The 16,999-nt window shown below is 36.4% G+C and overlaps 7 protein-coding genes and 1 non-coding gene across 9 annotated transcripts; 3 read left to right on the top strand and 5 right to left on the bottom strand.

Annotated features, from left to right (window-relative positions):
- Nucleotides 1-36: 36 nt before the first annotated feature.
- On the bottom strand, nt 37-1,284 carry LOC104764730 (putative F-box protein At3g10240). The gene has a single exon (XM_010488322.3). It carries the CDS (start codon nt 1,282-1,284, stop codon nt 103-105), a length of 1,182 nt encoding a protein of 393 aa, XP_010486624.1. The 3' UTR covers nt 37-102.
- Nucleotides 1,285-1,394: 110 nt separating this feature from the next.
- On the bottom strand, nt 1,395-1,476 carry TRNAS-GCU (transfer RNA serine (anticodon GCU)). Its single transcript has one exon. It is a non-coding gene; the product is annotated as a tRNA-Ser (tRNA).
- A 368-nt stretch (nt 1,477-1,844) lies between these two features.
- On the top strand, nt 1,845-3,862 carry LYC (lycopene cyclase). The gene has a single exon (XM_010488319.3). It carries the CDS (start codon nt 2,168-2,170, stop codon nt 3,674-3,676), a length of 1,509 nt encoding a protein of 502 aa, XP_010486621.1. The 5' UTR covers nt 1,845-2,167; the 3' UTR covers nt 3,677-3,862.
- A 2,886-nt stretch (nt 3,863-6,748) lies between these two features.
- On the bottom strand, nt 6,749-9,166 carry LOC104764728 (tubulin-folding cofactor B). Its single transcript, XM_010488317.3, has 9 exons — nt 9,148-9,166; nt 8,928-9,050; nt 8,703-8,854; nt 8,422-8,540; nt 8,229-8,290; nt 8,017-8,058; nt 7,701-7,834; nt 7,393-7,462; nt 6,749-7,006 (listed from the first exon to the last, which is right to left on the bottom strand). The coding sequence occupies exons 2-9, from the start codon at nt 9,030-9,032 to the stop codon at nt 6,959-6,961; spliced, it is 732 nt and encodes a 243-aa protein (XP_010486619.1). The 5' UTR covers nt 9,033-9,050; nt 9,148-9,166; the 3' UTR covers nt 6,749-6,958.
- Nucleotides 9,167-9,252: 86 nt separating this feature from the next.
- Nucleotides 9,253-10,915, top strand: LOC104764726 (uncharacterized). Of its 2 annotated transcripts, none has more exons than XM_010488316.3 (3): nt 9,253-9,705; nt 9,993-10,257; nt 10,501-10,915. In XM_010488316.3, exons 1-3 carry the CDS (start codon nt 9,474-9,476, stop codon nt 10,718-10,720), a joined length of 717 nt encoding a protein of 238 aa, XP_010486618.1. In that variant the 5' UTR covers nt 9,253-9,473; the 3' UTR covers nt 10,721-10,915. The 2 variants fall into 2 exon arrangements, with proteins under 2 accessions (XP_010486618.1, XP_019097012.1); XM_019241467.2 differs by having other exon boundaries at nt 9,351-9,705; nt 10,495-10,915.
- Nucleotides 10,870-13,832, bottom strand: LOC104764725 (putative methyltransferase PMT6). The gene is made up of 7 exons (XM_010488315.3): nt 13,416-13,832; nt 12,751-13,165; nt 12,391-12,680; nt 11,897-12,277; nt 11,559-11,805; nt 11,311-11,449; nt 10,870-11,204 (listed from the first exon to the last, which is right to left on the bottom strand). The coding sequence occupies exons 1-7, from the start codon at nt 13,558-13,560 to the stop codon at nt 11,037-11,039; spliced, it is 1,785 nt and encodes a 594-aa protein (XP_010486617.2). The 5' UTR covers nt 13,561-13,832; the 3' UTR covers nt 10,870-11,036.
- A 338-nt stretch (nt 13,833-14,170) lies between these two features.
- LOC104764724 (Putative membrane lipoprotein) lies at nt 14,171-14,599 on the top strand. Its single transcript, XM_010488314.2, has 2 exons — nt 14,171-14,249; nt 14,327-14,599. The coding sequence occupies exons 1-2, from the start codon at nt 14,201-14,203 to the stop codon at nt 14,551-14,553; spliced, it is 276 nt and encodes a 91-aa protein (XP_010486616.2). The 5' UTR covers nt 14,171-14,200; the 3' UTR covers nt 14,554-14,599.
- Nucleotides 14,600-15,404: 805 nt separating this feature from the next.
- On the bottom strand, nt 15,405-16,541 carry LOC104764723 (putative calcium-binding protein CML36). The gene has a single exon (XM_010488313.3). The coding sequence runs from the start codon at nt 16,266-16,268 to the stop codon at nt 15,612-15,614; it is 657 nt and encodes a 218-aa protein (XP_010486615.1). The 5' UTR covers nt 16,269-16,541; the 3' UTR covers nt 15,405-15,611.
- Between the last annotated feature and the right edge of the window lie 458 nt (nt 16,542-16,999).

Below are 16,999 nucleotides of genomic sequence, written 5' to 3'. Positions count from 1 at the left end.
AAAATAAGGAACCATAAATTATAAGAAAAGAAAGAGAGAACAAAATCATAAACTTGCATAAATTAAGTATCATTCGTAAGGAAAACAAAACAGAGAAACTTGTTAGAAAGAGAGTTGACTCTCAACGTGATTGGGGAAAACATGGAGCGTATAGCCATGGACGTTACTGAGGACAGACTGGTCGTCAGTGATTCCTTTAAGCTCGAATCTTCTAAAGCTGTTTCTCACCGGATAACAAAATAAAATATAAGACGGTTTACGAAACAGTTGTTCTACATAAATGAACTCACCAGCACTAGTGAAACCTTTTAGTAGGAAACAGCAGCCCAAACTCTTATCAAAGTGACTAAGAGGTGCAAGGAAGTCTTTACTCGACCACTTGTGTTTCTCTGCGTCTTCCAAAATCCACAATCTGATACCCTTCTTCATGTTTCGTTTTCTATCAACACAACCTATCCTCCCTTCATAAGGGATAAGTTCCTTGTGAACATCAGATGATGGTAACTGTATCCTATCGAATTTTTCAGATTTAACATCAAAGGTCATTAGAACCCAAACATCCATATGATAAACAAAGGCTAGATAATATACAACACCCTTGATGCATCGGCCAGAAGTATAATAGTTAGAACGATGGGAATAGTTAGTTTTGACCGCTCTCCATGATTTTTGAGCTGATCCCAGTGTAAACACCCGACAGTCATCACAACTCTTTGAAAAAGGGATGCACATTACTTTGTGTTTACCTTCCACTGGATCGTATCCTAGAAAGATTGTTATATCCTTCCAGCCCGTATTTAATTTGGGTAAAGTTAAAAACCGTCTCGTACTAGGGTTCCAAACAATGGGCGTTGCTGATTCTTGAAAGCAGATCAAACCCTGGACAGATTCCGTAGGGAGGAAGTAATTGAAATTTATTGGGAATTTCAAATCCATATGATAACGATCAATAGGCTGAGAAGAAGAGTAAGACTTGTTCCAAGTATCAAACGTCTGATGATGCTGCCGAATGGAGGAAACGAACAACTTGTCATTAGCTTTGAAGCAGAGTAGAAGCCGTGGGGACCGAGTTTTGAACAAGCTGATGAAATATGGATCGGTGGTGATTGATGACCAAGGCTTGGACACGCAACGAAACCTCACAACAGATTTCTCAGGCAGCCTTAAGAGTATCTCTGAGGTTAGATCTAGCGGAAGGGACGAACCTGATTTTGATTGTTTTCTTCTTCTTCTTCTTCTTTTGCAGACTTTTATCTTCTTCTTCTTCTCTTCTTGTTGCTCCATCAAAAAACCCTAGTTTTTTTTCAAAGATTTTCGAAAACAAGTGAGATCCGGCTATGTGATATAATTAACCTAATCTAATAACGTCTTTAAATTAATCCAAAAAATAAATTCGTCGCCTGAGAGATTCGAACTCTCGCGGGAAAATCCCATGTACTTAGCAGGCACACGCCTTAACCACTCGGCCAAAGCGACTTTTTGTTGTTTTGTTAAATCACAAAACATTTTACTATTGCATTACAATTCTGCTTTAGAATTGCAAATAAGTGAAGTAGAAAAATTTGTGTTGAAAATGTTTTAATAAAATTTCATCCAAATTTCTAACTTCAGAGATTTGTCTTATAAAACTACTAATTCACATTTTTTGTGCTTTGTTATAAACTCATAATCATATGCGTAAAAAAGCAAAAATTAAAAGCATATGCATAAAAATCCAAAATTCATATATCTTCCCAAAAAGAATAAAAGTCAAAAAAACTAATTAGACAAATGAAACATTGAACGTGGATAATGAATGAGAAATTCAATAACAACCATGTCCTTAATGCGTAAGCTAGTGGTGGTTACATGAGGTTGCGAGTGACTAATGACCAATAACGCAAACCAAACGGATCACACAAACCGAAAGCTAATAAATATAATTTGGATCAGACCCCACCACTACAGAACCACAAACACATTAGTACAATCACTTAAAGAGAGTCTCATCTCTCTCTCTCTTTCGTGAGAGAAGTAGATAATTGTCTCCATCTCCACGAAGCTTATTGCTTCTGGGTAAGTTTTGTGGTCCTCTTTCATCTTTTTTATAGTATCCATCTTCGCAATCTCTCTAGTTAGATTTATATGTCCGTTTGGTTTTTCTTTATTTCGATTTTGGGGGAATTCGATGGATACTTTGTTGAAATCACCAAACAAGCTCGAATTTTTCGTCCCTCAGTTTCATGGATTTGAGAGATTTAGCAGTAACAATCCAAACCCTTCAAGGGTTAAGCTTGGTTTGAAGAAAAGGGCTATCAGAATTGGCTCTGGTGTTGCGAGTAGTACTAGTGCTGCTCTTTTGGATCTTGTCCCTGAAACCAAGAAGGAGAGTCTTGACTTTGAGCTTCCTTTGTACGACACTTCCAAGAGTCCACTTGTTGATTTGGCTATTGTTGGTGGTGGTCCTGCTGGTTTAGCCGTGGCTCAGCAGGTTTCTGAAGCTGGTCTCTCTGTTTGTTCCATCGATCCTTCTCCCAAGCTTATATGGCCTAACAACTATGGTGTTTGGGTTGATGAGTTTGAGGCTATGGACTTACTTGACTGTCTTGATACCACCTGGTCTGGTGCTGTTGTCTATATTGGTGAAGGTGTCAAGAAAGATTTAAGCAGGCCTTATGGGAGAGTTAACAGGAAACAGCTCAAATCCAAAATGCTTCAGAAATGTATAACCAACGGTGTTAAGTTTCATCAGTCTAAGGTCACTAACGTGGTTCACGAGGAGGAGAACTCTACTGTGGTTTGCAGCGACGGTGTAAAGATTCAGGCTTCTGTGGTTCTTGATGCAACCGGGTTTTCCCGATGCTTGGTTCAGTATGACAAACCGTACAACCCAGGCTACCAAGTAGCTTACGGGATTATAGCTGAGGTCGACAGTCACCCTTTCGATGTTGACAAAATGGTGTTCATGGATTGGAGAGACACACATCTGGACTCATATCCCGAGCTTAAAGAACGGAACAGCAAGATCCCAACGTTCTTGTACGCCATGCCATTTTCTTCCACCCGGATATTTCTTGAAGAAACTTCTCTAGTTGCTAGACCTGGTCTGCGAATGGAAGATATCCAAGAAAGAATGGTTGCTAGACTGAAACATTTGGGGATCAATGTGAAGAGGATTGAGGAAGACGAGCGTTGTGTGATCCCTATGGGAGGTCCTTTACCAGTCTTGCCTCAAAGGGTTGTTGGGATTGGTGGTACAGCAGGAATGGTTCATCCTTCAACTGGTTACATGGTAGCTAGGACTCTTGCAGCCGCACCAATAGTTGCAAACGCTATTGTGAGATACCTCGGTTCATCGAGTAGTAACAGCCTGAGAGGGGATCAACTCTCTGCTGAGGTATGGAGAGACTTGTGGCCTATTGAACGGCGTAGACAGAGGGAATTCTTCTGTTTTGGAATGGATATTTTGCTGAAACTCGACTTAGAGGCTACTAGAAGGTTCTTTGATGCATTCTTTGATCTGCAACCTCATTACTGGCATGGATTCTTGTCTTCCAGGCTGTTTCTTCCGGAGCTGTTGTTCTTTGGGTTGTCGCTCTTCTCGCACGCTTCCAATACCTCAAGATTGGAGATCATGACTAAGGGAACTGTTCCTCTTGCTAAGATGATCAACAATTTGGTACAAGATAGAGACTAAGGACCAGAACTTAGATATATTAAGTACATCTGTTCTTTGGTTCTTGGCTCAGTGTTATATCTAGATTGCAAGTCGCCGGATAATTGTGTATAAACCGCAGATCATAAATTGAATCCTTGTGAAATCAAAACTGTTACTAGTTATTCTTCGTTAAAACTAATACTACATAGTGTGCTGTTGTTTCCACCAACTTTTATAGACAAACTCAACTAAATACGGGTATCCAACTTTTATAGACAAACTCAACTAAATACGGGTATATATATGTTTCCTTTTAATGCTTAACTCTAGGTAGCTCTAATATCATATTGCGATTTTATAAATTACGGTTGATGTGCACAGACAGAACATTTGCATTGTCTTGCGTTTGAGTTTATGGCTCTGATCTGATTTATTAATCTTATTAAAATTATTGACTGGTGACATTTTTGTGGTAGATGTTACAGTATGTATTATTTGATTATTATTATTAAAAATATTAGTGAATATATTTCACAAAATTATAAAAAATAAAATAAATAAAAATAATTAAATAATTAAATAATTTTAATATACAAAATGTTAACTAAACTTCTTTGTTACATTGCAAATTAAAAAATTAACTACATGCATGCCATAATATTTACAATCTTATCTTATTTAGGTCTATGCCTATTTTCATTTCAAATGATAATAAAAAATAATAATTTCGGAGAAATAAAATAACTAATTAAAAAGTTATTAAATAAAAAAAACAGTAAAAATTATTTTTATTGATAAATGAATTAAATAAAAACAAAAAGATTTTTTTTTATATTATATAACTGAATTTTCGTTTTTTTAATTAAAAAAAAATAGATAACTCAACTTACCACATCTTAACTCAGGAAAATTTCAATGATGTTGAATAATGTTTTGAGTTAACAATTTTACAAACGATATAACTCAAAATTGTAATTCAACCATAACACATTGTAACTCAAACTCAACTTTAAAATTTTTAGTTTTGTTGTTGATTGGTAACATTTTTGAATAATCTATGAGTTAAGTCCATAACTCAACTTAACTCAATGGTAACACATGTTACCAATCAAAGCCTATCTTTGTGTCTTTGTCATTTGACAATATTATTTATCTTATAATCCTTTAAGTTTTACAATATTATTTATAATTTTCTGTTTTGACCCCTTTAAAATTACAATTTTTTTTATTTATTTTAGTTTTTATCATATTTTTCTACTATTTTATGTGTTTGACAATATTTTTTTCATGATTTTTAGTCTTTTTATTTGCTTCACCTATAAATATTGAACCTAATTTGTAGCTTTTTTGTAATAAAACAAAGATATATTCTTAGTTTTTTAGCTTTTTTTAATTATGAAATTTTTAAGTTACATTTGGGTCTGCCAACTGGCAACTGGCCTGGTCCAAGAGCTGAAAGGGAGGAATGGCCGCCGATGGGTCCGAAGGAACATCATCATCTCCTGAACTCGACGGTGGTTTGACGACAGTCATTGGCTTGGGGGTCTCCACCAGTACTAGCATGTTCTGAGAGTTGTTGGGAAGGAGGAATTACCGTTGTCGGTGGGTCTGAAGGAAGACCTTGAGCATCCTGAACGGTTGTTTGAGGGTTCTCAATCTCAGCGTTCTCAGCAATTTGACCGTTGGTGTGTGGTAGGAGTCTGAAAAGAGGATGGAAAGAGAAATAAACTTGAACGGGATGAACAGAAACGCCATCAGGGAGGCCAGACACCATTGGAAAATACCCAACTTTCTTTCACAAAAATACAAGAAAAGATATTCTTGCCTGTGGAGTTTAGTAATTTACACATCTACCCCTAATATTTTTCATAAATAATTTTTTTTGTTTGACTTTTATAATTTTCAAAAATAGTGGAAAAAGTCTACTAAAGTTCTATCCATTTCTTTTCTTTTGGAAATCCTTTTATAATTGCAATATCACATTTAAAATTATGTAATCTACTCAAATTTTTAATAAGAAAAAATAAGAGAAATGTTTTTCTCCCTTTCAATTCCAGTTTATAATTTCTTTTTCTTTTTCCTTTTAATTTTCAAAACCATTGGAAAAAACTACAGTCAAACCTCTATAAATTAATACTTGGTAAATTAATATTCTCTATAAATTAATAAATTTCTCTGGTCCCAAATTGGAACCAGTGTAATTTTGGATATAATTTGATAATATAATAAAATAATAATTTTTTTGAAAATTCTTTGTAAATATATGGTCCGAACAATAGTATAAATTAATAATTATATAAAATTATCGAAATATATGCATATATATGAACATTAATTTTTGTTAGACCTCATTTCTAATATTTTTACTATATAAAAAACTTTTAGTTTTCTCATCAAAACATAAAAATTGTTATTTTCCTTGTAATTGATTATATAAAAATATTATTTATAACAATTAAATCTTAGTTTAACTTTTTTTTTTTAAAGTTACCTAATATGGACAATCTCTCTATAAATTAATAATTATTAATTTATCGATAAAATAAAACCTTTATAAATTAATAAATTTCTGTAAAGTTTTTATCCATCAAACGTTCTTTCCCAAAAATACAAGAAAGGATATTCTCGCCTTTGGTAATCATTTCTTTGCATATAGTCTAGTATCATATGCATCAGCTTAATTAGCATGAACCATTATATGCGCTTACTTAATAAATTGTAAGTATGGTCATACTTGTCATACTTTGCATATAGTCTAGCCATACTTGTCACTATGGTAATCATTTCTTTGCATATGCATCAGTAGATATATTCATTAGTGTTTTCATATACTTACATACATGACCAGAACTGCTTCACTTGGTCAAGAAGTAACCTCCAAACTTACATAAATCGAAAAAATTAACCTAAAGTTTGAAGCTTTCATGATCTAAACTCGACGGTCTAGGAATTTTGATGCTCTTTGAGCTTTGTATCTATGAAAAGCAACTTCAAAATAAAGAAAAGTATCTGTGTTATGGAATCAAGAACTGTGGACTTGCAGACGGTACCGGAAGAGTTAGTACGTGAGCAGGCTGTACTAGACCTAGCAAATTGCAAGTCGTCGGATAATTGTGTATAAACCGCAGATCATAAATTGAATCCTTGTGAAATCAAACTGTTACTAGTTATTCTTCGTTAAAACTAATACATAGTGTGCTGCAGTGTGTTTTCACCAACTTTTGTAAAACCCAAAACTTGAGGCAAGATAAGATAAAAGAGTGGATGAAACTCCTTCCCATCCTTTTCCAGTTATACTGGTTTGATGCGTCCGTGAAAATCTTATATTTCATCTTCCTCAAAAGGGTCTCTTTCTGGATAATCACCAACCTGCACGCCAATATCAAGTTCATGAGTAGCAGAAATTGGTTTTCTTATTCAGTCTATCCAACCAATTACTTAAACGAGGTTAAGTGCTAAGGAACCAAGCCATTCCAAACCATGTCCAGTAAGTCAAACTCCCCCAAAAGTTAGGTTGAGAGTGATAATAATACCCTTACGGATTTGCTAGTTCTATAGCTTACCTAATATGAACAACTTGGAAAGGTAAAAAACAACATGCGTTGACATCTCTTTGAGAACCAGCAAATTCTACTATACAACGGATAATGTAGAGTGGCTAAACCAGTTCGATTCTATGAAATGTAATAGGTCATTTCACAGGCAGAATGAAATAGGTAACTGTGAATGCTAAGACCTTCGAGAAAACAAAGTACCTTTACTTTGTCAGGCCTGACCATACCACCATGAAGCGGAGGGCACTCAAAGAATCTTGTTCCTTTCACCCTGCAAATGTAAGCCAGTATTAATTATGTGGGAACTGACAACCGAGCTTCCACAGAATGTAACCATGATGTTAAGAAAAAGTGTATACAAGATTAAGATGTTTAAATTGATACTAGCACATAAACATGAGCTGAAACTGAAACGTTCCAGAAGCAAGAAAGGACTTTTACTTCAATTTGTGATAAGAGTTTAACGTCAATAAATATAAACTAGCATCAAGACGAAAGAATTAACATACATGCCATCATGTTTTCCAAGGGGTTCATCATACTGAATTCCAACCCAATAGCCAGGACCCAACGACTCTGCTCGTCCAACATATTTGACCATTCCTCTTTTCTCCCCAGGCTCAATTTGGCATCTATCTTCCACCTTAATATTTGACGGCGATGGTTAAATTAAATTAGAAGCATAACAAGTTGAGAAAGAGCAGAACCAGAAAGGTCAGGTCTCACAACAAAGTTAACAGGAAAACTGGCTGACTAGCTCTTCAGTTTAAGGACAAATAACATTGGTATTGGCCCAGAGATCTTCCATATAAAAAACGGACTAACCTTGAAATTTGCACAGAGATCTTCCATATGGTTCTCCTTCGTCTGTTGAAAGGATAAAATTGGAAGAAGAAACATAAGAACAATTGTATTCTTGAAGGACTTACTCGACCCCAAAAACTTCTCCCAGTGACTAAGCTAAAAGCTTCAGTTTCGTTGAAAGTTTGACAAGAAGCAACTGTTTGGCTTATATTGATATAATCGTTTTGTCATACCTTAGCCTCAGCAGCAACCGGATTTTGAGACACTCTTTTTTCTTTGAATTTCCTAAAACTGTCTGGAATTTGAAAACAAGAACATATACAACCCATCAGAGGAAATTGGCGGTGCTCCAACATATATTCAAAGTCACTTGATAGACAAACTTGTCTCCATTGCGAGACCGATTGTATGTAGTAGAGAACTTACCAGTTCGTTTAGCATAATCTTCCTCTGAGATATTATACTTCTCAACCAATGACGTATCTTCAAGCCAGCCTCCAGTTGTGACAGAAGAGGGATCAAGATCTATGATGTGTAAGCGAAACCTATAGAAAGCAGCAGAAAAGAACAATCAGATAAACTGATGAAACAAGAAGAATCCATCAATCTAAATAGAGTTTCATCGAGTCAAAATTGGCTCCAAGTTCTCTAAATGAGCAAACTTTAGGCAAATGGCTACAAAGCTATTAGGGGAAAACAGAAGTTACCCATCAAAAGGGGAGAAGAAACCAAGGGGTCTAGCATCATCACTGAGGAGTGCAACCTTTGAGCCAGTGTCATCATAAAGCTCTAAAGCCATGGAATTAACAGATGTACCACATTTCTTCCATAGCTTTTCTTTCACAGCTTCTACACTCATCTACAGAACAAATCAGAGCTTTAGAGATAGCACTACTACAAGAGTTGGTGAATTGTTTTGTGTCGAGACTCACTTGCGGAGAGAAACGAACATCAGCAGAGAAGCTTTTAAGGTTGGAGTGAGTAATGTGCAGATGTACAGAGTCATCTCCTTCCATCTGTAAAAGCGAAGTCGCCATCTTTTCACCTCACTAGACCTGACAATATAACTCTGTTCAATCACTTTATCTCTCGATGAATTCCAAAAAAATCAAATTCGACTTTTTCTCGATTTGAATAACATAAAACACTTACCTTTCTTTGCTGATCTTGGAGCAAAGAGTTCGACTTTGTCAGAACTCGAATCGAATCTCGCCGGATCGGAGCTGAGAATGAAATCAGAGAGACGATTTAAGTAAGAAACGACGTCGTTTTTGTACTGTTTAAAAAAAAAAAGCTCGCTCATAAGACTTGTTTAGATTTTAGCCACGTGTGCAGTCGTACTGTGTACTCGCCCGCAGATTAGTAAAAAGTCTTTATACGCAGCCAATGATTACAATAGAGGACACGGCGAGAGGAACAAAAAAAAAGGTAAGAAGATCACCGTGACGACGACGAGGTGGAGGAGGAATATTCCGGCGATGGCTGAAGATTTTTCGGTGGTTGTGTTGGCTTCTGATCTTGGAATTGACGCTCGACCGTTCTTAACGAGAACCGATGAGGTTGATGAACAAGAGAATTGGCATGATTGTCCTCAATACTTAGGAGATGATGAAGATTTCTCCGATCTCGATCTCCTCCAGTTCTTTACACTCCAGGGCTTGGATAAGTCCGGTCATCGGATTTTTCGCATCGTCGGAAAGTATTTCCCTGGTAAAATCACACTGTGACACTACACAACTTTTATAAATTGGGTCTTAAGATATTGTGATTAAGGTTTATAACTTGAATTCAACAGTTGATCTTCTGATTAATGTTTTTGGTGTTGTTATTTGTGTAAGCTAATGATGATGATCCGTTTTGGTTAAGTTTAGATAACGTTTGTTCATGTCTTCTGTCTACATGGTGGATATGTTATAGCTTTTGCTTTTGCTTTTGTCGATTAAGTTTTGATTTGATTTTTGTTTTCTAACTGATTTTTTTTTGTGTATGATACGCAGCTCGTGCTGTGAGTGCAGAGCGGCTGAAGAAGTATATATTCCAGAAGATAAGCAACCAATGTCCTGAAGGACCGTTCTGTTTGGTTTACATGCACAGCACAGTGCAAAAGGACGATAACTCACCGGGTATTACCATCTTAAGATGGATCTACGAGGACCTTCCTTCGGATATCAAAGACAGGCTTCAAGTTGTTTACTTCATCCACCCTGGTCTTCGTTCCAGACTTGTCATTGCTACTCTTGGCCGCCTTCTTCTTAGTGGAGGGTAATCATTTCTTTTCATATGCATCACTAGATTTATTAAGTAACCTCCCACTTACATAATCGAATATTGAACCTAAAGTTTGAAGCTTTCATGATCTAACCTAAAGTGTAGGAATTTGATGTTCTTTGAGCTTGTCTCTGTGAAAAGCAACTTTAAACGGTTGTGGGATCTAAGATTACTTTTGGAATCAAGAACTGTGGACTGAACTGTTTTTGTGAAAACAATATTTCTTTCAAGTTGCAGACTGTACTGGAAGATCAAGTATGTGAGCAGGTTGCAGTACCTTTGGGACGAAATAAAGAAAGGCCAGGTGGAAATTCCCGAGTTTGTGAACAATCACGACAATGTGCTCGAGCATAGACCATTAACAGACTATGGAATCGAACCGGATCCTTTCCACTTAAGCGAGGTTCAATCTTCATCGCTCTCGCTCAACCGCTACGAGAACAGATGGGTCTCATAGTACATTTTTTATCTCTGTTGTATAGAGCAATCGAAAGTACTACTAAACACTCCCTCATGTTTCAATCTGGTTTTGATTGTTTTTGAACCGAACCAACCAGTACCTAGTCAGATATAGTATCTGTAATCATTTTGGTTTGGTAAAGAAGATTGAGCCAAGGAAGAAGCCGGTTCACAGGTTATAAAAAAAACAAAACTGTAGAATGAAATATTATACAAGTATTGCTTGCAGTCGGAGTAGAGTAGAGAGATCCCCACCTAATATCTAATTAGACCCAATAGAGTATATTTACTGTAAAACTATCATCAGCTATAAGCTATTCAAATGAGATTGCCCAGAATCTCTTTCTGCAAAACAGAACATTCTCTGTTATCTTCTTGTCTTTGTTTTCAAGCTGATGAGTTTCCACTTCCCACAAGAATTTTGGAGCCAAGTCTCGGATCCTCGAGATTAAAGATTCCTCGTCTCTTATTATGACAAACCCCTGCCCAACCCGAAAAAAACTCTCATTAATATATGATCTGTTAAAGGACCAGACCCGCAAAGTGTTATTGATTCAACAATAATTTAATGTCATCAAAGGTAGGTACCTGAGGACGAACTATGCGGTCCATCTCAAGCATGATATCCTCTAGCAAACAACCATCTCCGTAGCTTTGGTAGTGAGAGAAGACATGGTCGGAATGCAGCAAATCATAAGTGCGTGGATATGTTGAGAACGGCCCACACCTAAGACATGTTTTATTTTTAGTTAAGTGGTACTAACTGATGCTTGGCAAGGATCAGAAACAAAAACAAAACAATTTTTTGATAGACTAGAAGTACTATATCAGCTTACCAATCATGGAAAGCGCCATTTAAGCCTCTTTCAAAAATTGCAGGCAAGGTATCATTCATGGTTGCAGGTACTGTGTTCATTACCCAAACAGGATACGAATTCATAGCTGCACCAAACCCACCAATGAATGCGTTCATGTCCATCACATTCCGCATCTCAGTCTCATTCACATTCATTAACCTCCGGTAATGATTCACTTGTTCTCTCCAGAAGACTGTATCTGATTTATATTCATCTTCACTGATGCCTGAATGAAAAGTTTTTGGCTAAAGTTGTTAGGAATCTAACAGAACATAATGTCACCTCTTCAATGATTTTGATCAGCATAAGAAATGTACCTAGTTTTCTTAGAGTCCCCGGATACGCAGCAAGACGTTCAGCTATAGAAGAGGGTCTCTCTTCTGTTTGTCCACTACTAACTTGCACACAATCTTTAAGAGGAACTTTCCAAGATGGTTTTAAAACATCTTCCACATGACATAAACTAATGAGCTTTAGTTCTGCATTCTGCTTAAGACAGACCTCGTTCTCTTCTTTAATCCATATTGCAGTCTGTACCTCCCGGGAAATGAGCTTCCAGCACATTGCACTAGTTAAATTAACTAATTTATCCCAAATCATAGGATACTCTTTATCCTTTCTGTAAGCTGGTGGTGATGAATACACGAAGTATCCATTGGGTCGGAGAAGACGATGAACTTCTTTAAGTAAGAGGCCATCTGAGGAATCATGTTGAAACATTATCATAAATACTACTTACTGAGAAAGCCAGCACAAAGCTATCACTGCAAGCAGAAGTCAACTTGTTTAACCAAGAATATACAGTACATACCATTTGCATGCCAGTCAACACGACATCTCGAACAATGAACCATCTCAAACGAGGCTGCAGGATAAGGCATTTGTTTGGTGGCAACAGCGGAAATCATTGCACCAATACCTCTTTCCAATGCAAACTGAATCTGGTTTTCATTACTATCTTTGGGAGCAAACGACATTGTCTGTATACCTAAAGGAAGAAGATAAGCCGCAAAGCTGGCAACTCCACAGCCAGCATCAAGAACTTGTACCACCCCAGCTGAACGCAAGTCACCTGTTTCGTTAGTAATCATATTCCCCAACCTGAAGATAACATACAAAAATCAGTGCACATAAACGTTCACAGGGTATATAGAAGCTCATAAATTCCTACCTCTGTATGTATTCTGCAGCTCCATGCTTAAAATTAGTACCACCACCAGGGAACCACCAAAACTGACCTTGTTTATGCACCCAGTTTTGCCCACTTTGAACTTGAGCAAGATGAGTATGATTCACATTACTTCTCCAAACATAGTCTCTACTGGTTGGCCATCTTATAGGTATCTTATAATCATTTGGCGGAGGTACCAAGCAAAAGAGGCGCTGCTCGAGTGACGGGCAATGACTTTCGAGCTCTTCTCTTCTAGAGAGATTCAAGGTAGGAAACAGCTGATGCACATAAGTGACATTGTGACAAGGGATATACTCATTAAACTCCAATGGACACACATTCACCCCAGTTTCAGGTATCACTAGTGGTAATCTTCTGTAAGTAAGCTCGATTTTGTTTGTAAATTTCGAAGAAGCTACAAACAACAACAACACCATATTGTTAAATATATCAATCCTTTTGACTTCAATTTCGTAGGAGCAACTTTAACCACACAAGAAAACAATTCACCAAGACAAGAATTGAGCATCCAGAGACCAAAACTTAATCAAACCACGCAAATCAATTCCAAGAGAATCCAAAACGTAACGCATGCAGAGGAAAAACAAAAAAATGAAGAATGAAGAACAGAGAGATCAGAGAGAGAGAGAGAGAGAGAGAGAGACCAGATTGAGAAGAAGGTTGAGAGAGGAAAATGGGCTGGTTGTTTCCGAAGAGAGAGCCAGTGTAAAATGATCCAACCATGAGAAAAAGAGCCAACATTATCGTCTGCCCTGATCTCGCTGCACCAAATACACAAGAACCTCCCATCGTTATTTTCTCTCGCTCTCTCTTCTTTCTTCTTCTTTAACTTCAAAGAACAATTATCGCTTCTTCGTCTTCTTCCTCGGGATTCTCGTTTGATACTTTTACTTTCGAGTTTTGAGTTCAACAACCTAACCTATCAAGTAAGCAGAGAGAGACCTTCTTCACAGCCTCCTAGACTTTGTCACGTCCTCCTCTCACTTTAGACGTGTCAATACAAAAATTTATTAGATAATTTTTTAAGCTATTTGAAACGGGTCTAGTAAGCTTTTAAAACCACATGAAATTTTTGAGACCAGCCCGATTGATTAAATATGCGCCACACCCAAACAAGAGAAAAGAAAATGTTAATTTTTAGTGATTAATGAGATCGATTTGAATAGTTATGATACTTTATTTGACAATAACTTTTATATCGTAATCTCTATAAATCAGTTTTTGGAAATAACCACTGATTGAAAAGGGTATATTATATTTGGTTGACAAACGAATAAGGAAATAATTTACTTTCTTTCCAATTATTTATTGGACAAAGTCTTGAGCAAAGACTAAACCATAGTAGTCACAAGTTGTATAAATGGAAGGAACTGCTATGAATCCAAAATCATCTTCAAGTCAAACATAAGAAAGTACTAAGAAAAAAAAAATGGAGAAAATTTCAGCATTCTTCATCATTCTCTTCCTTGTCTCGTCGTGTAAGTTAGTACACTCGTAGTTTCCACTTTTCAATATCAATCCTTAGTTAACTTGCTTATACTAATTCGTTGAACAGGCATGGTGACAATGAGTGTTGGAGATATATGTCAAACGGACAGAGATTGTGTGGAGATTGGGATTCCAAGATGTAAGAATGGCAAGATGCCAATTTGTTACAACGGATATTGCAGCTGTTTCGCTAGAAGGCGTTTTACTCCTCCTCCTCCTCCTCCTCCTCCTCCTCCTCCTCCTCCTCACTCTTCTACTCTAAACTCTCCTTCATCATCAACCTCGAAATTCTGATCTGATTTCATATATATTAATGAATCTTGATGCAACTTTTTTTTTTCCCATGCAGCATATTTATGTTTATCTTTTTCTAATCATTTTTAGGGATAAAAACACTCCTTGATGGCTTCATTATTAGATCCTCTCCATACATCTCCCATCTACGAATCATAGTGAAACTCAGAATGCTAACAAGTTTTAGCACGAAGAGTGTATAAACTTAAAATAGTTAGAAGAGTTAACAAAATAATGACAGGTTCTTATTAAATCAGACGTTTATGTATAAAAAATTGTTTTTAGGTATTCAATATCAAACGGAATCATAAACTTTACATTATAAAGGAGCTGCGTTAACTTGACCAATTTGGTTAATTTGATATACAGATAACTAAATATTATACTAAAAATGGCAGTAGACAAAAAAAAAAAAAATGGACAAAAAGATCTTTATATATTCAAAGGAAGAACATGCCTTTGAGGAATCTGACAAATTTGGACCATTGTTGTTTGTTTACCCACTTAATCGATTAATGGAATATACACTTTTAAAAAAATTATTGAAACTTCTGGTGCCATCACAGTCACATGTTCTCTCACTCTATTAATGGTATAGATGAGTTTTTGACCGATTAAAAATACATGTTTCCAAAAACGACAATTAACTAAGAAAGCTGCAGACTCTGTAAATTCTCGAATCTAAAATGCATCTTAAGAACAAAAAAATTTAAAAATTGAAGGAGATGATTAGATCTTTACAGTTTAGACATAGATTCTCCAATTTTTTTTTAAAAAATTTTGTAATCTCAAAACTAATTTAATTAAAAAAGCTATGTAAAAACAGAGAGAAGACGTAAAGTGGAAAGATCAGTCTCAATATTGCACCATCACTTCATTCAGATTCCAGAATATAAACATCAAACGTCAAAGATCCCTACTAATCTCAAGAAAAACAAACGATACTCATACTCATAACCCTAAAACAAGGGCAAAAAGAGCTTCTTCATAGTAACAGAACCACAAAAAAAAAACAGAGTAAGCAAAAAAAAAAAACGAAGAGGAGGAAGAGAGAGAGATCAACGCTGAAGATCCATCATCATTCGTGAGAACTCAGTGAAGCAAACGAAACCGTCACCGTCCTCGTCAACATCTGCTATCATACGCTTACAATCATCTAACGTGCACCGCTCATCTCCGATGGTCGAAAAGACTCTTAAAAGCTCCTCAGCTGAGATCAAACCGTCACGATCCGCGTCAAAGAACTCGAACGTCTCCTTCATCTCAGCAGAGTCACGAGACGGATCCAAAGAGAGTACTACACGGCTCGCCAGCTCTTCTAAACGGATGGTACCGTCGTCTCCCTCGCAACCCACCTCTTTGATCATAACGTTGATCTCATCCTCCGTCAATGGATCAGGACCGAGACGGGTAAGCAACGACTCAAGATCGTGTCTGGAGATGGCTCCGTCGTTGTCTCTGTCGATCAGCTTAAACGCTTGGAGGATCTCGACGTACGAGTAAGGAGGAGGAGAAGGGTTGCAAGAAACCTCAGGGAGAATGCTAGTAGGCGTAACGGAGCCGCCGCCTCCTCCGTCACAGGATTTGTTAAGAATACAGTCTTGGCCGGAAGAAGAGGAAGCGGATCCGAAGGAAGAAGCGGGGGATTTGGAAACTGTGGAACGGTCTTTGGATCTGAGGAAGAAACGTTTTGGATTAAGTTTGGCGAGTTTCATATTGGAAGAGAATGTTTATGTGTTTGTGATTTGATTTGATGGGTGAGATGAAGAAGAGAAAAGGTGAGAAAGTGAATAAATGTGGGGGGCAGTGAAGAGTGATGAGTTACCCTATTGGCAATTTCCTGGAAGTTTCCTACTGAACCAACTTTATCTTTGTTTTAATCTTTAGTTTAATGTAACTGTACTTGGTTAGATTAACCGAATAGTACGTTTTTTTCGTTGTCTTTAGTTACGTGTTTCTAGGATCTTTTTGGATAAAAATATCTTTGCCAAAAATTGAATATATCTATGTATTTCAAAAGTTTCTGAGATTAAATATTTCTTAATCTCATAAACATATATACACACAAGTACACAATTGACTGACTGACACACATATCCTTTGAGTATAGATTTTTTTTTTTAGGATGAATGTTGAATATCATCAAATATCATAATCCTGATTGGTGACATTTGCTAGCGGATATAGTATTTCAAACTTATATAACGTAGTCATATAATTAAAATTTTAATTCTTCTTGTTTCGTTATAGTTTCAAAAGTAATTTTACCGTTAAAAGTAAAACTTTCCTATATATGTGTGTTTTAAATTTTGTTTTATTAAAGCTTGCTGATTTTTTCTTTTTTAATTAAGGGATGTTGAAAATAAATCCAGTAGCTATAAAATTGGATAAAATTATCCACCTGTCCATTTTTTTTTTTATGTGTGAGAAGGGCAGTCCAATTTTT

The sequence above is a fragment of the Camelina sativa genome, chromosome 19, assembly GCF_030686135.1.
Source record: "Camelina sativa cultivar CO46 ecotype springtype chromosome 19, ASM3068613v1".
In the NCBI taxonomy this organism is placed as follows: domain Eukaryota; kingdom Viridiplantae; phylum Streptophyta; class Magnoliopsida; order Brassicales; family Brassicaceae; genus Camelina; species Camelina sativa.
Note: the sequence above shows the minus strand (reverse complement) of the source record. Positions and strands in the feature narration are given on the sequence as shown.